We start from the raw sequence: 19,930 nt of genomic DNA on the forward strand, positions 1-19,930 counted from the left end.
CTTCGATTGGCTGTTGGGGCCGCCAATCAAGGCGGGGGCGGGGCTCGGCTCCTTTGTCTCTGTTGTTGGGCGTGAGGCTCAGGCAGACGGCGAGCGATTGGCTGCAGCCGGGCGGCGGTGACTGCGCCGATTGGCTGTCGCCCGCAGACCAGTCGCTGATTGGTCGCCCTTGGTCCTGGGGGCGGGATTTCGGGCCGGGCGTCATGGCGGCGGCGACGGCCCCGGCCCGGGCGGCGGCGGCGGCCGCGGGGGCCGCGAGGGCGGCGGCGGGGGCGGCGGGGCGGGGGCGGCGGGGGCGGGCGGGGGGGGCCGCGGCCGGGCGGGGGCGGGGCCGGGGCGGGCTTTAGGCGGCGGCGCTATGGAGCGGCCCGGGAGCGCCGAGGGGGCCTGGGCCGCGCTGCTGGGCCGGCAGCACCCGCAGGTACCGGGCGGGCCGGGGCGGGGGGGCCGCGCGCGGGGCCGCGGTGACGGTGCGGCCGTGCCCGCAGGCCCGGGGGTTCTGCCCGGGGGTGAACAACCGGCCCTACGTGTGCGAGACCGGGCACTGCTGCGGGGAGAGCGGCTGCTGCACCTACTACTACGAGCTGTGGTGTGAGTGCGGGGGGATCCGCGGAGAACGGGGCGGATCGGGGGTCTGGGCGGGCTGACGGCTTCGGGACCAGCCGGGACTCCCCGGGGGGGTCCCGCGGCTCGGGAAGGTCAGGGTTAGGGATGTGTCGGGGCTCAGGGCTCCGTGTGAGTCCTGCGGGAGCTGGGGCGAGCACTGAGGGTTGTGGGAGGTTTTGGGGGCTGCAGTGAGACCCCCCATGGGAACGGGGGCTATATGTGAGGGTGACCCCCCCGCTCCGCGCCCCCGTTCCCGCAGGGTTCTGGCTGCTCTGGACCATCCTGATCCTGCTGAGCTGCTGCTGCGCGTTCCGGCACCGCCAGGCCAAGCTGCGCCTGCAGCAGCAGCAGCGGCAGCGTGAGATCAACCTCATCGCCTACCACGGTGCCTGCCAGTACCCCCCGTCCTCGGGGGACCTCCGTGAGTGAGGGGCTTCTGAAGTTCCCCCCTACCCCCGATCCCAGCCTCTGCCAGCACCACCTCCCGCCATGGGGGTCCTCAGTGAATTGGGACCCCCAGCCCCTCGTGCCTGACCATTTTCATGGGGGATCTCAGTGGTTCAAGACCCCCTGGGCCACCCCCCAATATCCTGGATTCCCCGTCCCTGCCCCACAGTGTCCCATGTTCGCCCCTAGCCCCACATCCCCACCCCTGCCCCAGGCTGTGCTCTCCAGCTCCATCCCCCACATCCCACTGAGCCCCCTGTTCCCCCAGTTCTGCCCAGTGCTGAGCTGTGCCCTCCGTCTCCATCCTCTCAGTGCCATTTCCCCGTGTCCCCGATGTCCCCCTGACCCCACCTCTTCTCCCCTCAGGGCTTCTGGCCTCCTTCAAGCTCCCGGCGTACGAGGAAGTGGCGCAGCGCCCCGGGACGCCACCGCCGCCCTACAGCCCCGGGAGCCCCTCACTGTCCCCGGGCTCCTCCGGGGGCTGCAGCTCCTGCTCCTGCGGCTGCTCCTGCGCCTCCTCCCCCAGCAGCTCCTCGCTCTCGGCACCGGGCACCGACGAGACGGACCCGGAGCCCGGCCCGGGCCCGGGGGGTGGCAGCACCGGCCGTGACGGCGGCTCCAGCAGCACCGGCACCGGTGCCAGCTGGGACCTGCCCCTGCCCGAAGAGCCGCCGGCCCGCGGGGGCCCCCCCAAACAAGTCCCCCCGGACTTCTGTGAAGCCGAGGGCCGCCCCTGCTCCGACACCGAGGGGATGGAGGATGGGGGGGGCAGAGCGGTGCTAGGGGGCTGCCCCGGGCGGCACCGGCGGCTCACGGGGGATTCGGGCATTGAGGTGGGCCGGGGCCTAGAGGAAGAGGAGGGTGAGCCTGAGGGCTGCGGGGAACCAGGGGGTGGTGGGGGGCCCAACTCACCCGTGCTGCCTGTCTGAGCCCCCCCTGGGACCCCCAACTGGGGTCTGGACTCATCACGGAGCCCCTGGGGGCCCCTCGCCCCATCTGCCACCCACCCTGCAGTGTGGCGGGGTCCTGCTGGAGCCCCCTCGCCTCCGAACTGCTTGTGGGGCCTCCCCTGTGACCCCGGTGCTGCTGGCCAGGGGGCCCCATCGCCCGGGGGGTGCCCGAGACCGTGGGGGTGGGTGGTCCTGGCATCCTCTCACCATTAAAGAGATGTGGAAGTACCGTCACCCCTTGTGATGGCTGCACTGGGCTGCGTGGGGACCCCTGACTCCACAGGCACAGTGCCAAACATCCCCCCCGTGGCACAGGGGGCACCAGTGTGACCCGGGGCCAGCAAAGGTGACACCGTGACACCCTGACACGGCTGGCAGGAGGCCGCAGTCACGGAGATTTATTGCAGGGGAGGCAGAGGAGCACTGGCACAGCCCCCCAACACCTCCCCTGGCCCTGAGCACACCAGGCAGGCAGGCAGGGGGGCACAGGGACCACCCCCCACATTAATAATCCTCAGCCATGGCCAGCACGACGAGCGCGGACCAGCCGGCGAAGGGGTGACAACCCTGCCCGGCGCCGTCGCTGTCCCGATAGTGCTCCCACAGGAAGCCGGTGGCCTCGTACTGCCGGAACACGTTGGCCACGAGGTTGTGGCGCAGCTCCCGGTACAGCTCGGCGGCGCGCTCCCGCTGCGGCCCCGCCGTCTGCGCGTAACCGCGCAGCGCCCGCAGCGCCAGGAAGTTGATGTTGACCCAGACGGAGCCGCGCCAGTCCGGGGGGTCGTGCTCGGTGTTGCGGCGCAGGTACCAGGGGCTGTCGCGGGCCAGCGAGCGCAGCCCGAAGGGCGTCCAGAGCTGCCTCTCGTTGCGCATGGAGCCCAGGAGCGCCGGCAGCCGCGGGGAGTCCGCTCGGAGCAGCTGCAGCAGCAGCGGGAACAGGCTGACGTAGCCCAAAGCGCCCACAAACCGCAGCCCCGGCGCCTCCCGCACCTCCCGCCGCAGCTGCGGGGCCGGCGGGGGCCTGCCGGGCACGGGGGCCGGGCGGTGCCAGCGCAGAGCCACGGCCGCGCTGTGATTGCCAAAGTCGGCAAAGGTGCCCAGCTCAGGCGCCCAGTGCAGCCGGTCCAGCGAGTCGTTGTCGCTCAGGGCCGCGGCCATGTCGCGATAGGGCGCGGCGGGCTCGCCCAGGCGCTCGGCCAGCGCCGCCAGCACGCGGGCACCCAGCGCCATCCAGCAGCGCAGGTCCAGGTGCCGCTCCTGCGCAGACGGGTGAGAGGCGCGGGGGTAATCGTCCAGCCCCGACGACAGAGTCTTGGGGTTCAGGAAGCGCTCGGGGTCGGCGTCGCGGCCGCGCCAGCGGAAGGTGAAGGGCTCGGGGCCGGCCTGGGTGCGGTTCAGCCACTCGAACCAGGCGCGCAGGCGCGGGAAGAGGCGGCGCAGGTAGGGCAGGGGCGCGTCGGGCAGCAGCCGCTCCAGCGCCAGCAGCAGCGTCGGGGGGTTCGCCGTCTCGCTGTGCTGCAGCACGAACTCGGGGGGCACTCGGGCCCGTGACTCGTCCCCCAGGATCTGCTCCCGCGGGATCCAGCCGTCGGCATTGAGGAGGTCGAGCCAGTGAGCGAGGATGTCGCGAGCCAGCGCGGGGTCCCAGCGGCCCAGCAGCAGCAGGTGGAAGCCCTCGTCCCACAGGAAGCCACGCGGGAAGCAGGAGCGCGAGGGCACGGCCGTGAACAGCGCGGATTCGGCGCCGGGCACCGGCTCTTCCCGGCGCTCCGAGCGCAGCAGGGAGCGGCCGTGGAAGAAGCCGATGCCGCCCAGCATCTCGCTGAGCGCCGCCTGGGCGAAGCGGCGCTGCGGGAGGGACACCCCGCGTGCCCCCAGCCCGAAGGTGTCCTCGAAGCGTCGCTCAAAGGTGGCCGTGTGCCGGGCCAGCGCCGCGCTCAGCGCCGGCCCCGCCAGCCGCCCGCGCCGCGCCCCTGCCGCGCTGCCCGACTCCAGCGTCACCTCCAGCACCGCCGGCGGCTCCAGCGTCACCTGGTGCAGCAGCAGCTGCCCCCGCAGGGGCTCCCCAGGCAAGCCCCCAGTGCTGGACACCCCGAAAAACCGGCGGCGGGGTCGGCCCGGTGGGGAGAACACGGAGCTCTCGCGGAGGCTCTGCCGGACGAGGTCGGTGAGACGGTGCAGCCCCGGCACCCCCGCGGCCAGGAAGTTGTAACTGGGGGAGAGACGGAAGTCAGGGGTGGGGGACAAAGTGGGGACATGGAGGGGGCATGGTGAGGATGGAGGAGACACAGACAGTTTGGGGGCTGCAGCCCACTCACCTGGCATATTTGTGCCCCTCCCCACCCTCCCCGGTGGGGGGCAGGAAGGTGAGGGTGAAGTCCCCGAGCTCCTCCGCTGTCCCTGCCACGGCTGCCAGCCGTGTTCCGTTCTCCAGCACTGGCCGCAGCGTCCCCTGCCCGTCTGTGGCCACGTAGAAGAAGAGGGACAGGAGTGGGGCCGGGCCCTTGCCCTGGGAAGGGGGAAAAGGAGGATGACAAAAAGCTCCCCGGCATCCCAACCCATCTCCCTCTCTCGTCCCCTCACCTCCATCTTCACTGTGACCCTCCAGCTCCAGTCCCCACCATGGTCTCCCCCCGGCTGCTTCACGAACTCGGTTCTCAGCACCAGTCCCTCATCGCGGATCTCCTGCACTCCGAAATTCTCCCCGTCGTGCATCAGCCAGCCATATCGCGACACGCCATCGTTCTGCTCGCTCGTGTGCCTCAAGTTGCCGCCGTGTTGGAGCCACATCAGTCCTGGAGGGGCGGGGAGGTGTCACGGGCGGCTCTCGGGGTGGGAGCGGGGCCGGACGAGCCCCAGGCCGGGGCAGAGCCCCCCGCGCCCCTCACCGGTCACGACAGCGCGCGGGCTCCGCGTCTTCATCCCGAAGTATACGTGGGGCCGGTAAGTGCCCCAGAAATAGGTGGGCGATGCGAGAGGCCCGGTGGAGCCGGGGGGGACGGCGGGGGGCGCGGGGTGGGGGGTAACGAGGCGGGAGGCTTCGCTCCACCGGTTCCATTCGGCCACCGCCGCCGCCAGACCCAGCGCCAGCGCTGCCGCCGCCGCTGTAAGCGCCAGCGCCGTCCGGCCCCGGCCGGAGCCTCGCGGCGGCTTTTGCTGTTGCCGCAGTTTCGGGTCGCGGTCCCGGAGCCGCTCGCGGGGCCGTTCCCGGGGTCCATCCCCGCCGCGCCGCCGCCGCTCGCCCGCCATCAGCGCTGTCGCGCTCGTGACGTCAGCGCCGCGCCAGCGGTGGCGAGGCCTGTTCCGCCAGCGCCCCCTGGCGGGCGGGAGGAGCACGGGCAGGCTCGGTCCTCCCGGGGACCCCGCGGAACCCAAAGTGGCCCCGAGGGGACAAGGACACCGCAGCGTGTCCCCGACCGGCCCTGCCACTCAGCCCACCCTCCTCACGTCCTTTATGTTATACCTGTTGAGCTCCCCAACCTCTCTGGGGATACCCAAATGACCCCCATTGACCGACCCCACCGGGCTTCCCTAGGACCACTCTGGAACCCCAGCTATGCACCCACAGCCCCTCCAGGACCCCCAGGGGAATCCCACCCTGCACCCACAGCCCCTCCAGGACCCCCAGGGGAATCCCACCCTGCACCCACAGCCCCTCCAGGACCCCCAGGGGAATCCCACCCTGCACCCACAGCATCCCCCAGGACCCCCAGGGGAATCCCACCCTGCACCCACAGCATCCCCCAGGACCCCCAGGGGAATCCCACCCTGCACCCACAGCCCCTCCAGGACTCTCCAGTCCAACCAAACTCCCCACAGAAGTTCCAATTCGGTTCTGCCCACCAGCAACCGGTCCCAGCAGGAATGCCAGGATCACACCCCAGGGATGCCAGACCCCATATCCCATATAGACATAACCACGGCAATGATGTTTCCAGGTTTATTCCAGGTCAGCCCTCGGGGCTGTTCCCGACACACGGCAGCCCTGGCACACGCCAGCGGCGGGCACGGTGCAGCCGCAGGGACAGCCACTGCTGCTGGCTGCCCGGGAACGGGGACTCGGGACGGGACGGGAGATCGGCCTCCGGAGCCGGCGGGGGGGTCCCTGGGATTGGGCCCAGCCCCTCCAGAGGGTCCAGACCAGGCAGAGGATCCATGGATGGTTCCAGGGGGTGGGCGCCTTCATCTGAGCCTGGGAAGGGATGGATAGGCTGGGATATCAGATCCTGCTCCTGGTGGGGGTTCCCATCCCCATTCCAATTCCTATCCCCATCCTTGTCCAATCCCTCTTCCTATCCCTATCCCACCTTATCCCATCCCATCTCCACCCCATCCCACCCCATCCCATCTCCCCCCCATCCCCTCCCATCCCCTCCCATCCCATCTCCACCCCATCCCATCCCATCTCCATCCCATCCCATCCCACCCCATCCCATCCCATCCCATCTCCATCCCATCCCATCCCATCCCATCCCATCTCCACCCCATCCCATCCCACCCCATCCCACCCCATCCCATCCCATCCCATCTCCACCCCATCCCATCCCATCCCATCCCATCCCACCCCATCCCATCCCATCCCATCTCCACCCCATCCCATCCCACCCCATCCCATCCCATCCCATCTCCATCCCATCCCATCCCATCTCCATCCCATCCCATCCCATCTCCATCCCATCCCATCCCATCCCATTCCCGCCTGTCTCATCCCCCCCCCCCCCCACCCCATCCCCACCCCCCTCTCACAGCAGCGCCGGAGGCCACCCCAGCCCCGGGGGGGTCCCCCCAGCCCCCCGGGCTGCTGCAGGAGGCACCGCACGGCCGTGTCCGTGTGTCGGAAGACGCAGAGGGCCCGCAGCGCCTGCCGGGCCTCGGGAGCCAGCCCGGAGCTCTCGGAGCACACCAGCTCCCGCACCTCCTCGAAGTCCCGCCGGAGCTGCAGGGCACCCTGCAGGCTGCGATGGGGGTCTGGGTGAGCATGGGACCCCTGTAATCCCCACCAGGAACCCACCAGAACCTCTGGCACTGCCACAACACTCTGGGACAACCATGGCACTGCCATCAGACCCCCAAGACCACCACTGGGACCCCCACAACTGCCCACAGAACTCCTGGCACTGTCACCAGGACCCCTAGGACCCCCACTGGAACCCTGGGCAGCAGCAGCAGGACCCCAACCTGCCGCTGAGACCCCTGGAACTGCCTCTGGGACCCCTGGAACTGCTTCTGGGACCCCCAGGACTCCTCTGGGACCCCTGGAACTGCTTCTGGGACCCCTGGAACTGCTTCTGGGACCCCCCGGACTCCTCTGGGACCCCCCGGACTCCTCTGGGACCCCCAGGACCTCACTGGGACCCCTGGCACTGCCCACCGGCTGCGGCCCCCCATCCCCAGTACCTGAACTTGATCCGGCGGGTCAGGATGTGATCCATCCAGGCCTCCAGGAAGGCCGTGGTGACCCGTGCCAGGGTGGGCACCTGGGCATCGTGGGGCAGGGCCTGGGCTCCCTGCAGCACCTGCCCCAGCACCGCCTGCACCGCGGCCGCCGCGTACGCGCTGGGGGAGCTGGGCAGCTCTGGGGGACACAGGGACCCAGCTCAGTGACCCCCTGGAGCCCCCCACCAAGCACCCCACACATCCCCCCAGCTCCAACACCCACCAGCGCGTGGCCTGAGCCGCCAGTGCCGGCCCAGTGGCATCGTCTGGTCGAAGATCTCGGCTGAGAGCCGCTTGCAGCTGGTGGAGAACATCCAGAGCACATCCCCGGAGAAGCGCTGGGACACAGGGAACACGGGATGACACAGGGTGACACCGGGTGACACAGACATCCTCCTGCTCAGGCCTGCAGTCACACCACACCTGGATGCTGTTGGCCACGTCTCGGATCTGCCGGCACAGCTGGAGCTCCCACGGGGATCCCGGGCTGGGGAGTGGCTCAGGGGGGCCGTCCCCGTGAATGTCCCTTGGCTCCGGGAAGGTCCCGCTCACCTGCAGCATCAGCTCCTCTGCCTCTGCCTTCAGCACCTGGAGGGGAGCAGGAGGAGTGAATCCAGCCCCCGCCGTGTCCCCCCAGAGCCCCGTGCCCCCTGTGCCCCCGTACCTGCAGGTCTCCCTGGGTGAGCAGCAGGAACTGAGGCAGCGCCCAGGCCGCCAGGTACCGCCCGGCCCGGCCCGTCAGCCACGCGTGGGCGGCCGCCACCGCTGCCAGGCACCGGGCCAGCACCTGCAGCCGCAGGCAGAGACCCCCGGGGGGGGCTGCGGGTGGGGGTCAGCACGGAGAGGCTCCCCAGACCCACCTGCCCCCCACCCGGACCCCTCTCACCGTGCGGGCGGGCGGGCAGCAGGCGCAGGCAGCGCAGGGCCAGCGCCAGGGCTGGGAAGAGGCACCGCAGCTGCTGGGCTGTGCGGCTGCACCCCGGCCCCGGGGGCCCCCCTGGAGCCTCCAAGCACTTGTCTGACAGCCCTGAGCCCAGAGCACGGGTAAAATCTAGAGCAGAAACAGTTAGAAGGCTCCAACATCCCCCGCCTGCACCCCACACCCTGTCCCCAACACTTCACACAGCGTGCCCCGCTCCCTCACCCCATATCCACCAAGTGCCCCACGCCCTGCAGCACAGCCTGTACCCCCTGTACCCCACCCTGTGCTCCCCCAGCCCCCCGTACCCGTGTCCCAGCTGCAGAGGACGCTGCGGCACAGCAGGCGCAGGCAGAGCCGCCCCAGCTCCTCCTGGCACTCGGGGGGCACACGGGCTGTGGGGACACAGGGGGGGTCAGGGTAGGGTGGGAACACCCTGAGGGAGCCCCCACACCCCCTGCACCCCCACGTACCAACAGCGAGCGCACGGCTCAGCTCCCGCGCCGCGGTGAGGGTGGCACCGGGGGTGGCAGGAGGGGTGCCGGGGATGTCCCCCAGCACGGCGCCCGCAGCCTCCCAGAGCAGCAGGTGGTACTGGGCACTCAGTGTGGCAACCGCGGGGCCACGGGCGGCGTCCAGCCACCGCACGGCCTTCCAGCCACCTGCACTGCCCGGCCGCGGTCCTGGTGCCAGCCCCGGGGGCTCGGGGCTCTCTGACAGCACTGGCTGCCACAGGCTGTCAGCTGAGGCCACCAGTGCCCCAAAAACGTGTTTCATCAGCTCCTCGTCCTCCTGGCACACCGCCTGCAGCTCAGCCGCCAGCGCCGATGGCACCTCTGCTCTGGAAGGTTCTGTGTCCATCCCCGTGCCCGTCTCCGCCGCGTCGTGCCCCGGTGGCCACGGCACCACCGCGTCCTCCCAGCGGACGTGTCCGTCCCTGATGTTCCCGTTCTGAGGCCACAGGAGAGGCTGGAGCCTCTGGGCCACGGCCCGGCCGCGCTCAGCCGCCAGCAGCCGCAGCACCCTGCCCATCGTGAAGGCACTGGAAGCCTTCACCTCGGGGCCCAGCTCCTCCGCCAGCCCCTGCACCACGCGGTTGTACATCTCCAGCCCCTGGAAGAGGTCAGCCAGGCACTCAGAGGCCGGGACAGGCATGCCGGGGCGGCCGAGCTCCCGCAGCCGTCCCTCGATGTGTCGCCCGGCCAGGCGCGTGGCCATCAGGGTGGGCAGCAGCAGCGCCCACCGCATGTGCACCACGGCCTCGCCCCGGCGCTGCGGCAGCGCCCACAGCCACGCGTCCGTCCGCAGCCGCCGCAGCAGCGCGGCCCAGTGCCCCGCGTGCGCCCGCAGCTCCAGGCACAGCTCCCGCAGCGCCGGCGCGGGGCTCCCGGGCTCTCCGGGCCCCGGCAGCGCCAGCAGCCGCCGCAGGAATTCGGAGGAGGCCTTGAGGCGTCGGGTGAAGTCGCGGGCCAGGCGGAGCTGGTGGCGGTGCTGCAGCAGCGCGTGCAGGGCCGCTCCCCGCTCCGCCACGCGCTGCCGCGCGGCGTCCCCAGAAAAGTCACCGGCGCCGCTGGGATGGGGCCGAACGTACCCCAGGAAAGTCTCGGTGCGAGGGTCCTCCCAGACGCAGAGCCAGCGGCGCAGGCCTGGGAAGGTTTGCTCCAACGGGACCACGACGGACGCTGCTTCGTCCTCATCCTCGTCGTCGTCATCATCGCCATCGCTGCGCCGGTAAGACCGCAGGGACAGCAGGCGCCGCAGTCCCGGGGTGACGCTGCGCAGCATGGCCTCTGCCCGCTGCAAGGAGCGTGCCAGGGTCCCCCGCGACCCGCCTGGGGGGCACGGGACCCTCAGCATGGGGCAGTGACCATGGTGTAGGGTGGGGACGCCCAGTGTGCAGAACCTTGCTGTGGGGCAGCACCTGCACACATCGCCCCATCACTGCCCCACTGCCACCCTAACCCCGACACCACCAGGACCCAGTCATGTTCCCCAAAAGTCCCCCAGGATGCCACAGCCCCTTGGTGTCCCCACACCCCGTGACACGCCATCAGTGTCCCCCCCCAAGGACCCTAGACCCCATTAGGGTCCTCCACACTCCCCCCAGGGCCACGCACCCTATCAGGATCCCCGCAGCCCCCCAGAACACCACACCCCATTGTGGTCCCCGGGGGTCTCACCGGGTTCGGGCAGCTCCCCGCGGGCAGCCCCATCGCCCGGTCCCGGCCGGGCCGTCAGCAGCAGCAGAATGAGGCCGCCCAGACCGGCTTCGCCCACCTGGAGGGGTACAGGGGGCTTAGGACCCCCGCGCCGGGGCGAGGGGCGGGGCCACTCGTGACCACGCCCACTAAATCAATGGCCACGCCCATTGCCACACCCCACCTCACTCCCGCCGTGGCCACGCCCCGACCAGGGCTCGCCACTTTTGGCCACACCCCCCGCCCCCGCCCCCTGTGTCGTTGCCATGGAGACGCAGCACTGCCTGGGCCCGGTGCCCCCCTGCCCACCCCGTTACCGGCCCGGCCCCGCCGCTGCCCCGCGAGGGGTGTCCGAGCCCCCCCTGCCCCGAGCGGCCTCACCTGCAGGCATAGCTCTCCGCCGCGCCGCTCAGCGCCGCCGGCGTCCATGCCGGGCCATGCCGGGGGCGGCGGCAGCAAAGAGGCTTAGGCCGCGCCCTCGCTAATCCGGGGGGCTGGGCCAAATTGGTCGCCAGGAGGAGCCCGGCGTGAGGGGCAGGACGAGCGGCGGGGGGCGGCAGAGCCTACGGCCTTGGGGCAGGCGGGGACGGAGGGAGAGGATGTGGAGCTCCGCTTCCTCTCCGAGCGGGCCCTCCGGGCCGCCGTCCTGCCCGCATCCAACATGGCGGCGGGGCGGCCTCAAGCGGCTCCGTGACATATTTCCGGTAGGCCCGTGGTGCAGTTCGGCGGCGGCGGCGGCTCGTGGCGATGCGGGGCTCGGGCGGGACGCGGGAACGGGACGGGCCCGGGCTGGGCGGCTGCGGCTTCGGGCCTGCCCCCGCTGCCTGCCCCTGGGGCTGCACGCCCGGCCCCGCTGGCTGGAGCGGCGGTACGGGCCGTGGGAAGGCCGGGGGGACGCCGGGGAGGGAGCCCAGAGCGGGGCCCGATGGCGGCCCGGTTTCGGTTCCGCCTCCGCCGCCTCAAGGCTGTTTCTGCTTCCCACAGCACCCTTCTGCCCCCGGCACCGAATGTCCAGCTTCGGCGACTTCTCGGTGGCGTCGCAGGGCCCCCATCCGGCAGTGATCAAGTACAAGTCGGGGGACGTGTGTCTGCTCTGGGACGACGGTGAGTGCGGCGGGGGCTGCCGGGCTCCGGTGCCTGGGACTGCTCCTTACACAGCCCGTTCTCCTGCCAGAGCCCAGGGTGGATTATTACCAGCTGGAGGATGGCGATGATGATGAAAATGACGATGGGGATTACGATGAGGACGAGTTCGACGCAGGTTTCCAGTTCTTGGACGTTCCCGTCGCGGAGGGCTCCGTTCCCTACAGCTACTGCGGCTTCCGCAAGTCCTTCCTGTGCTGGGAGCCGTCTCCACAGCTCCCCCGGAGCTCTCCGACCGCCCTGGATGCGCGGCTAGACCGGCTGCCCACGCCCCGCCACACCTGGCTCACGGCAGAGGTGGGGAATGGCCCCGCCGCCCTTCCTGCTCTCCGGGGGCTGGGGGGTCCCGGGTTGGCATCACGAGAGGGGTCCCAGCTGGTGGCCCTGGCTCAGGGCGTCCGTCCCTCCTGCAGGAAGCCGAGAGGAACGCGCAGGAGCTGGTGGCGGAGGAGGAGCGGGCGAAGAGGAAGGCGGAGAAGAAGAAGCAGAAGAAGAAGGTGGGTGAGCTCTGGGAAGGGTCACGGGGATCTGGGGTCACTGCCTCTTCCTGGGGTGCTGCCAGCGGGTCCCTGAGCTTGGGGATCGCATGGCTGGGGGGGGCTGAAGGTGGTGGGGTTGGCGGGGGGACCGCATTTCTCTGCCTGACATCTGCTCATGGGTCCATGCGCTCCCTTTCCAGAAACAAAAAGACCGGAAGAAACAGGAGAAAGTGGGTCAAAAGAAAAAGAACAAGAAGAACACTGACCCAGTGAGTGACCAGTCTGGACCCCTCCTGCTGCTCTGGGGGATCCCCAGAGGTGGGGGCTGGCCATCTCCCCCTAGCCCCACCACTTCACCCGCTCCCTCTCCTTGCAGAGCCCCCCAAGTGGCCCTGCAGGCACTGCCCCCCCCCGAGATGGTGCTGAGGATGAGGGATGCTGCCCAGAGCCCTCCCCATGCCCTGGGGACTCCAGAGACCCCTCGGGGGAGCCTGAGCCGGAGGACACGGCAGCGACAGAGGTGAGGGACAGTCTCTACAGAGGAGCCATCTGTGCCTGAGGGGTCCCAGGGCTCTGCCTGCCCATCCCTCCCTGCTTCCCCAGGAGGAGCTGGACCTGAGCTGCACTTTTGTCTGCAAAGCACGGGAGAAGGCGAAGGTCCGGCTGCCCCCTCCAGGCAGTGACCGCTCCCCTGGGACACAGAGCGTGGAGCCAAGCAGGAAGGTGCCAGAGAAGGGGGGTGGGGAGCCTGTGGAGAGACCTGTGCCCCCCCAGTCCCTCCAGCCCAGGCCACCCAGCCCCAGCACGGTAGAGCAGAGCCTGGCGCTTGCAGGTCAGTGTAGGGACCCCCAGAGGGGCGAGGGGAGGGTGTTGGGGGCTCTCCCTGCTTCTCCCCAGCTCAGGGGGGGCTGGGCTAGGGGCCCATCCCTCCCCGTGTCCTCACTAACCAGCCCTGTGTGGCCTCCTCAGGCCATGGCATCGAGGCAGCCCAGATGGGCCAGCACACCGAGGCCGTTTGGGCTTTCACCGTCGCCCTGGAGCTGAACCCCCAGGAGCACCGGTGAGCAGAGAGGCTTGGGGTGAGCCAGAGGTCGTGGGGTGGGAGGGGCAGGACTCAATGACAACCCCACCCCTGCAGGCTCCTGGGGAACCGCTCGTACTGCCTGGAGAAGCTGGGCCGCTACAAGGAGGCGCTGGAGGATGCGGAGGCGGCGCTGGCGCTGCGGCCAGGCTGGCCCAAGGGCTCCTTCCGCAAGGGCAAGGCCCTGAAGGGGCTCCAGGTACCTGGGGGGGGGGTTCCAGGGACTGTGGGGCTGGCTAGAGGAGGTGGGTGCCACGGCTGGGTGAGGGATTGACGGGTTTCAGGAGGGAGTATGGGATTTGCAGAGTGGCTGCAGGGTGCTATGGTGTTCAGACAAACTGGGGGTTTTGGAGTGCTGGTGGGCTGGGGAGGGGGCTGAGGGGTGCCAGTGGGTCTGGGTGGGGGCTGTGGGGAACTGGAGGGATGTAGGGGTGCTGTGGCTGAGTGGGGGGGCTGCTTGCATTAGGTGTGAGTTGGGGCTGGGAGGACTGGGCAGCGGACTGGGGGTGCTGCAGGGTGTTAGTGGGCTGGGGGGTGTCAGTGAGGCTCTGAGGTGCCATTTGGGCTGGGTGGGCGCTGTGGGGTGCCCGTGGGGCCAGGCAGGGGGGTGCAGGTGCCCTCTGGCCCGCAGCGGTACGCCGAAGCCGTGCACACCTTCGAGGAGCTGCTGCGGCAGGACGGGGCCTACACTGAGGCAGCCACGCAGCTGAAGGCCTGCCAGGCCCTGCTGCAGGTGAGACCCCCTTTCCCAACTCCCCTAGCCTCTGCCCCCTGTCCTGCTGTACCCCCCATGCCTCACCCCTGTCCCCTCACAGCAGTGTGGCAGCCCCAGCAGTGTCCCCTTCCTGCTCAAGGCGAAGGAGCCGCTGTGTCTCCCTGGTAAGGGACGGGGGTGGGTGGGCTTGGGGGGACCCCGGGGCTATCCCTGCGTCCCCGGTGGGTGCTGAACCCCTTTGGCCCCTCGGCAGCGGGATGGACGACCAGGAGCTGCCAGGACGCAGGTGGCACACGCGTGAAGAAAAGCAGCGCAGGGACCCCCAAGAGAGACCCGGGACAGGGACCTGCTGTGGCCAGTGGCCACCCAACACTGCCACCGAGCCACCCTGCCAGGTACGGGTGTCTGGTGATCTGGGGAGGGGGGAGTGCTGGCTCTGATAACACCAGCATGGCTCTTGGCAGGGACTGCTTCCCGCTCTGGGTGGGCAATGTCACCTCCCACATCAATGAGAAGATGCTGCGTGGTGCCTTTGGCCGGTGAGTGACCCCCAGGACTGCTCCTCCTCCAGGACCCCAAGCCCCTGGCACAGCCCTGGTGACCCCAAGCTCCCCAGCTCTGTCCCTGCCCTCATTCTCTTGGTGGTTTCGAGTGGCAGAGGATGCTTGGGGAGTATTCTCTGACTCACACACCACCCCCAGGTTTGGGAGTCTCTGTTCCACAGCTTGGGGTGTCTTTAACTGTTCCTCCTCAGGTTTAGGAGTCTCTGTTCCCCCATTCAGATTTGGGGGTGTTTCAGTCTCTGTTTTTGGGATGGGAGTTGCTAAACCTGCTTTGCACGTTTGAGAGTCTCTCACCCTCCCACCCTGCAGGTTTGGGGGTCTCTAACCCTTCACCTCCCCATTTTGGAATCTCTAACTGTTGCCCCCCGCATTTGGGGGTCTGTACCCCCCAGGTTCGGGGAGATCCGCTCCGTGCGGCTGCTCCCAGGACGCCACTGTGCCTTCATCAACTTCTCTGGGAAGGCGGAGGCCGAGGAGGCCTTCAGGGCCATGCAGGTGAGCTGGGGGGGCTTGTGGACCCCCCCTTACCCCTCGGGTGGCCCTGGGACACCCCATCCCCGCAGGGGACCTGTCCCGGTGCCACCTGCCATCTCCTTCTGTCCCCAGGGTGCCACCGTGGAGGGCAGCAAGCTGTTGCTGCAGCTCAAGCACCCGGTCCACGCCACCCCGGCCCCCGCGCCCCGTGCCAAGGGCAGGGCCACCCCCGGGGGGCTCAGTTGACCCTGCTCTGTTGGGGGGGCTCCCAGGGCCACCCCCGGGGGGCTCAGTTGACCCTGCTCTGTTGGGGGGGCTCCCAGGGCCACCCCCGGGGGGCTCAGTTGACCCTGCTCTGTTGGGGGGGCTCCCCCTCACCTGCCTGTACCTGCCTGTGCCTTGTCCCCCACTGCCGGGGGTGGGAGTGTCTCCCCCTCCTGCCTTGGGGGTGCTGGGGGTCAGGGCCCACCCTGCAGCCCCTTGTGCTGAGAGGGTGGGCCCGTTCCCTGTGACCCCTCAGGGATTTGTACCAATTTGTTTTTTTTTTTTTTTAAATAAATCAGAGATTTGTTTTTCTCTCTGGCTTTCCTTTGGTGTCTCTCAGTCTCTCTGCCACCCCTCTCCATCGCTGTCCTGGACCCCCACTGCTCCAGCCCCCCATGTCCCTGTCCACCCCGTGTCCCTCTCTGTCCCCCCTTGCTCCCCATGTCACTGCAGCCCCAGGGGACAGCGAGGGGGGGTCTCCACCCTCCCGTAATGTCACTGGCTGGTGACAGGAGCTTCGGGGAGGGAGGGGGGTGACAGGCGTGAGATCAAATACAATTTGATTAATATGCAAATTGAGGGGGGCAGGAGCGGCCGCAGCCGGTAATTAATCACCGGTTAAAACAAATTAATGCCCGCGGTGGGAGGTGCTCGCCCGGAAAAAAGTGGGGGGTGGGGGGCTCTGGGGTCCATATTAAGGTGTCGCCTTTATTGCAAATATTTACACCGGGGCTGATAGAAAATAAAATTTAAAAAAAACCCAAAAAATAACAAACAATGGAAAGACGAAAAAAACCAAAACGAAACAAACAGAAAAAAAAAGCCGAAAAAGGCTGCACCGAGGGGGCGGGGCTGGGCTCGGCTCCTTTCGGAACCGAGCCGAGCGGATGTGGCGGAGCCGAGTCAGTCCGAACGGACCCGAGTGCACCCGAACGGAGCCGAACGGGGAGTCCAGTGAATCCGAAAGGAGCGGGCTCGGCCTGAACCGACCCGAGTGAATCCGAACTCAGCCGAGCCGGCCCGACTGGTGCGAATGAATCCGAACTCAGCCGAGACGGCCCGAATGGTGCCGCGTGGATCGGGACGGAGCAGTCTCGGTCCGAATGGATCCGAACGGAGCCAAGCGGAGCCGGGCGTGTTCGGCTCAGTCCGCCACGTCGATCTCCTCCTCGGAGAGCTCGGCGGGCTCTGTGGTCCCGGTGCCGGTACCGGGGGCCCCCGGGGGGGGCTCGGGCAGCCCGGCCAGCTGCTGCAGGGCGGCGGGGGGCAGCGCTTGCAGCGAGGCCACGTCCGCCCGCAGCTCCTCCAGGTCCCGCTTGAGCTTGGCGCGGCGGTTCTGGAACCAGGTGATGACCTGGGCGGCGGAGAGCGCCAGCCGCGCCGCCAGCGCGTCCCGGTCCACCGGGGAGAGGTAGCGCTGCCGCCGAAATCGCTGCTCCAGCTCCCGCAGCTGCTGCGCCGTGAACGCGGTCCGGGACTTGCGACGCTTCCTGCAGGGAGGGCGAGGGCCCGAGGCACCCGGAGGGGACGGACCTGCGGAGACAGCGGGGTTAGGGCACGGAGAACAGCGGCGTTAGGGCACGGAGAACGGGGAGCTGCACCGGGACCCGCTCCGGGGAACGTCCCCCGGGCGCCCGGCTGTGTGTTGCCTGCGGGTGCAGGGCATCTCACCGGTAACGGCTCCGGGATGCCCGGTGGGGAAGGGTTTGTGGGGCAGGGTACCGGCACCGGCACCCGGACAGCACCGGCACCGCCGAGCCTCGACCTGCGGGGACAGCGGCGTCAGGTCAAAGACACCGGGAGGCACCCCGAGCACTGCGGGTCCGGCCTGTGGGCACCGGTAGAGACGCGGATCGCCACCCCGGGCACGGCTCCGCGCCGCCGGCGGAATCCCGATCGCGGTCCCGATCTCTTTCCCCCTCCGGTTCTCGGGCACGGCCCGCTTCCCGATAACGCGGCTCGCTCGGGCCGTGCGTCCCCCGGTAACAGTGGTGGCTCCCGGGGTCTCTTCGCAGCGCGGACTCCGCTTCTCGTTCGGTAGAGAACCCCCGGGAGGTCCCGGCCGAGTCGGTGGGTCTGTCCCGGTAGCACGGCTTTACCGCCGTCACAAAAACGGGGTCGATGCCGCCTTCCAGTAACGGGAATTCCCCTCCGCTCTCGGAGCCCCGATCGGCCCCGTTTCTGTCCGTCCGCCCATCCCGGTAACGGGGATTTACCCCCGCTCAGGAGCCGTGATCGCTCCGCTGTCAGTCCGTCCTTCCGTAGCGGCGGTTTTTGTTGGTCACGGAAGCCCTGGACTGTCCCGGCTGTGTCGGTGGCTCCGTCCCGGTAATGAGGTTTTACCTGAATTACCGGCACCTCCATCTGCCCCCCAGTCCCGGCTCGTTCCGCCTTTACCCGAGGCCGGTTCGCGACCGGTTTTTTTTTAATTCCGAGATCCCTGCTTGGCCGTGTCCATCTGTCCGGCCGGTACCGGAGCTTCACCCCCTTCCCGGGAGCCTCGATCTCTCCCGTGTTTGTCCGGCCTGCAGCGGGGCTTTTTTTCGTTCATTTTTATTAATCCCGTGTCTGTCCTTCCGTCAGGCCGGTAACGAGAATTTACCTCCGCCTCGGGAGCCTCTGTCGTTCCGATTTTTTTTCCGTCTGATCACCCGGTAAAGCTTTTTTTTTTTTTTAATTTTATTTTTATTTTCGTTATTTTATTTTCGATTCTTTTCCTGTCGATCTGTCCGTCCGGTAATGTGCCTTTTTACCTTAATTCTGGGAGCCGCGATCGGCCCCGTTTCTGCCCGTCTGTCCGTCTCGGAAAAGGGAAATTTTTTTCGCCCCCGTTCACGTCTGTCTGTCCACCCGGTAATGGGATATTTAATTAATAATTTAATATAATTTCACTTATTTCGTTCCTTGCCGTGTCCGTTCGTCAGATAAAAGGGTTTTTACCTTACAATCAGGCGCCCGAGGCGTCCCCGCTCTGTTCGTCTGTCCGCCCGTTAACGGGTTGGTTTATTCGTTAATCACAGGAGCCCCTCTCTGTCTGTCCGTCCGTCTGCCCGCTGTGGTGGCTTCCTTAATTACCGCTACTCCTCTCCGTAATTAGGGAATTTTTTTCCCCCGTTAATTACCGGAGCCTGTCTCCTTTCTCTTTCATCCGTCCGGCCGGTAACGAAGGTTCGGTTACTCACGGGAGGGTTGATCCAGCGGTCCGTGTCCGTCTGTCCGAAGGGTTTTTCGTTACCGGCGTGAGTCGCATTGTGCCCAACCGTATCCGTTAATTACCAGCACGCTGCTCTGCCGTGACTGGCGGTCTGTCCGTTCCGGTAATGGGGTTTTTTTTCACGTTTATCACGGAGACTCTCTCTGTCCGTCTCTGTAAGGGACGGTAATTGTTTTCTACGTTAATTACCGGAGCCTTTTTGGATCTATCCGCGTCGGTTTGTCTGTCCCGCTAACGGTTTTATTCATTCCCGGCGACGCCGTGCTTTGCCTGTCCGTGTGTCCATCCGTGCGAGGGATTTTCCGTTAATCCCGGAGTAACGATCTGTCCGTCCGTGTCAATCTCTCCAACCCACTAAGGGATTTTTTCGTTCCCGGAGGCTCCGTGCTGTCTGTCGGTGTCCGTCTGTCCTCCCGGTTCGGCCGAACCCGGGAGCCCGGGTCCGTGAGCGGCCGTCGGAGCCCACCGGTACAGGGGGTGCCAAGCCCCGGACGGAGCCGCCGTCCCCGCGGAGGGTCGGGGTCGGTACCGGGTTTCCGATCCGCCGCTCGGTCCCCGCGCTCGGTCACGGTCACGGTCACGACTCGGCGGCGCCGAGCCCGGTCCCGCGGCTCCCGATAAAGCTGCCGGTTCTGCCGGTGCCCGCGGCGGCTCACCGGGGCCGGGGCTCTCTCCGGTTCCCTGTGTCCGGCCCCGGGACTTCTCCCTCCTTTCGGACTGAGCCTGCCGCGTGTCCCCGGTGTCCCAGCTGAGCACCGGCGGCTTCTCGGGCCTCCCAGCAGCGCTCGTCCCTCTGGGACAAGGAGGAAACTTCCCGGGACGGGGGACGAGGGGCGTCCCTGGCCTCGCCATGGCCTCCCCACCGCCCTCCAGCCCCGCCACCTGCCCGGTGCCCGGTGCCCGGTGCCTGCCCCGCTCCCGACAAAGCCCTCCTGCCCCTGCAGCCCCCCGGCCCCGGTACCTCCGGCTGCCTGCAGCATTCCCAGCTCCAGCCCCTGGAAGGTTTTACTGGCGAGTTCCTCCAGCGCCCAGAGCGGCGAGGCCGGGGCGCAGCCGCCGCCGCCGCCGCGGGGCCCTGTCGGGGCGGGGGGGGCGGCGGGCCCGACCCCGGCCCCGGGGGGGCTCCCGCCGCGGGGGCGCCCCAGGATGTCCTCGATGCCGAAGGGTGTCAGCGGTTTTGTGGTGTTGGCGGGGGGCGGGAGCCGGTCCAGGGGGCTCCGCCGGTGGCCACCGGCCGCGGCGGGCGGCGGGGGGGAACCGGCCGCCTCCCCCGCCGAGGCCATGCCGGGCCCGGGACCCGCGCCGGGACCGGGACCCGCCGCCGCCGCCCCTCCCCCCCCCCAGCCCCGCGATTCCCGTTCCACCGCCTTAAAGCCCCGGGATACCGGGAGGAGGAGGAGGAGGAGCCACCGACGCCCCCCCTGTCGAGGGGGGGGGGGAC

The 19,930-nt window shown here is 68.7% G+C and overlaps 5 protein-coding genes across 6 annotated transcripts; 2 read left to right on the forward strand and 3 right to left on the reverse strand.

Annotated features, from left to right (window-relative positions):
• The first annotated feature begins 314 nt into the window (after positions 1-314).
• WBP1 (WW domain binding protein 1) lies at positions 315-2,237 on the forward strand. Its single transcript, XM_005518085.3, has 4 exons — positions 315-421; positions 489-591; positions 866-1,027; positions 1,420-2,237. Exons 1-4 carry the CDS (start codon positions 359-361, stop codon positions 1,980-1,982), a joined length of 891 nt encoding a protein of 296 aa, XP_005518142.2. The 5' UTR covers positions 315-358; the 3' UTR covers positions 1,983-2,237.
• Positions 2,238-2,369: 132 nt separating this feature from the next.
• On the reverse strand, positions 2,370-5,252 carry MOGS (mannosyl-oligosaccharide glucosidase). The gene is made up of 4 exons (XM_005518084.3): positions 4,892-5,252; positions 4,587-4,798; positions 4,322-4,512; positions 2,370-4,215 (listed from the first exon to the last, which is right to left on the reverse strand). The coding sequence occupies exons 1-4, from the start codon at positions 5,250-5,252 to the stop codon at positions 2,508-2,510; spliced, it is 2,472 nt and encodes an 823-aa protein (XP_005518141.2). The 3' UTR covers positions 2,370-2,507.
• Positions 5,253-5,929: 677 nt separating this feature from the next.
• Positions 5,930-11,254, reverse strand: CCDC142 (coiled-coil domain containing 142). Its single transcript, XM_088057005.1, has 11 exons — positions 10,938-11,254; positions 10,539-10,635; positions 8,832-10,190; positions 8,667-8,753; positions 8,326-8,490; positions 8,104-8,258; positions 7,863-8,027; positions 7,663-7,777; positions 7,401-7,578; positions 6,750-6,958; positions 5,930-6,195 (listed from the first exon to the last, which is right to left on the reverse strand). The coding sequence occupies exons 1-11, from the start codon at positions 10,983-10,985 to the stop codon at positions 5,954-5,956; spliced, it is 2,820 nt and encodes a 939-aa protein (XP_087913131.1). The 5' UTR covers positions 10,986-11,254; the 3' UTR covers positions 5,930-5,953.
• A 12-nt stretch (positions 11,255-11,266) lies between these two features.
• Positions 11,267-15,587, forward strand: TTC31 (tetratricopeptide repeat domain 31). 2 transcript variants are annotated; one of them, XM_014260076.2, is made up of 15 exons: positions 11,267-11,424; positions 11,541-11,660; positions 11,731-11,996; positions 12,113-12,196; positions 12,379-12,447; positions 12,555-12,698; positions 12,782-13,010; positions 13,148-13,238; positions 13,317-13,458; positions 13,891-13,992; positions 14,075-14,138; positions 14,228-14,369; positions 14,439-14,513; positions 14,930-15,032; positions 15,144-15,587. In XM_014260076.2, the coding sequence occupies exons 1-15, from the start codon at positions 11,304-11,306 to the stop codon at positions 15,255-15,257; spliced, it is 1,866 nt and encodes a 621-aa protein (XP_014115551.2). In that variant the 5' UTR covers positions 11,267-11,303; the 3' UTR covers positions 15,258-15,587. The 2 variants fall into 2 exon arrangements, with proteins under 2 accessions (XP_014115551.2, XP_087913132.1); XM_088057006.1 differs by having other exon boundaries at positions 14,078-14,138.
• A 718-nt stretch (positions 15,588-16,305) lies between these two features.
• LBX2 (ladybird homeobox 2) lies at positions 16,306-19,772 on the reverse strand. Its single transcript, XM_005518081.2, has 2 exons — positions 19,451-19,772; positions 16,306-16,808 (listed from the first exon to the last, which is right to left on the reverse strand). The coding sequence occupies exons 1-2, from the start codon at positions 19,770-19,772 to the stop codon at positions 16,420-16,422; spliced, it is 711 nt and encodes a 236-aa protein (XP_005518138.2). The 3' UTR covers positions 16,306-16,419.
• Positions 19,773-19,930: the final 158 nt, after the last annotated feature.

The sequence above is a fragment of the Pseudopodoces humilis genome, chromosome 6 (assembly GCF_049639895.1).
Source record: "Pseudopodoces humilis isolate 2021_Gansu_Grassland_sample_001 chromosome 6, ASM4963989v1, whole genome shotgun sequence".
NCBI classification, from domain to species: Eukaryota; Metazoa; Chordata; class Aves; order Passeriformes; family Paridae; genus Pseudopodoces; species Pseudopodoces humilis.

Coding starts and splice junctions, on each gene's coding strand:
- WBP1 (XM_005518085.3), top strand. CDS start 359: ATGGAGCGGCCCGGGAGCGCCGAGGGGGCCTGGGCCGCGCTGCTGGGC. Junction 592..865: donor CTACTACTACGAGCTGTGGT/GTGAGTGCGGGG, acceptor CCGTTCCCGCAG/GGTTCTGGCTGCTCTGGACC. Junction 1,028..1,419: donor CCCGTCCTCGGGGGACCTCC/GTGAGTGAGGGG, acceptor TTCTCCCCTCAG/GGCTTCTGGCCTCCTTCAAG.
- MOGS (XM_005518084.3), bottom strand. CDS start 5,252: ATGGCGGGCGAGCGGCGGCGGCGCGGCGGGGATGGACCCCGGGAACGG. Junction 4,513..4,586: donor GGGTCACAGTGAAGATGGAG/GTGAGGGGACGA, acceptor CCCCCTTCCCAG/GGCAAGGGCCCGGCCCCACT. Junction 4,216..4,321: donor GAGGGGCACAAATATGCCAG/GTGAGTGGGCTG, acceptor TCTCTCCCCCAG/TTACAACTTCCTGGCCGCGG.
- CCDC142 (XM_088057005.1), bottom strand. CDS start 10,985: ATGGACGCCGGCGGCGCTGAGCGGCGCGGCGGAGAGCTATGCCTGCAG. Junction 7,778..7,862: donor ACGTGGCCAACAGCATCCAG/GTGTGGTGTGAC, acceptor CCTGTGTCCCAG/CGCTTCTCCGGGGATGTGCT. Junction 6,196..6,749: donor GGGTGGCCTCCGGCGCTGCT/GTGAGAGGGGGG, acceptor ATCCCTTCCCAG/GCTCAGATGAAGGCGCCCAC.
- TTC31 (XM_014260076.2), top strand. CDS start 11,304: ATGCGGGGCTCGGGCGGGACGCGGGAACGGGACGGGCCCGGGCTGGGC. Junction 12,448..12,554: donor ACAAGAAGAACACTGACCCA/GTGAGTGACCAG, acceptor CTCTCCTTGCAG/AGCCCCCCAAGTGGCCCTGC. Junction 13,239..13,316: donor CTGAACCCCCAGGAGCACCG/GTGAGCAGAGAG, acceptor CCACCCCTGCAG/GCTCCTGGGGAACCGCTCGT.
- LBX2 (XM_005518081.2), bottom strand. CDS start 19,772: ATGGCCTCGGCGGGGGAGGCGGCCGGTTCCCCCCCGCCGCCCGCCGCG. Junction 16,809..19,450: donor AATGCTGCAGGCAGCCGGAG/GTACCGGGGCCG, acceptor CTGTCTCCGCAG/GTCCGTCCCCTCCGGGTGCC.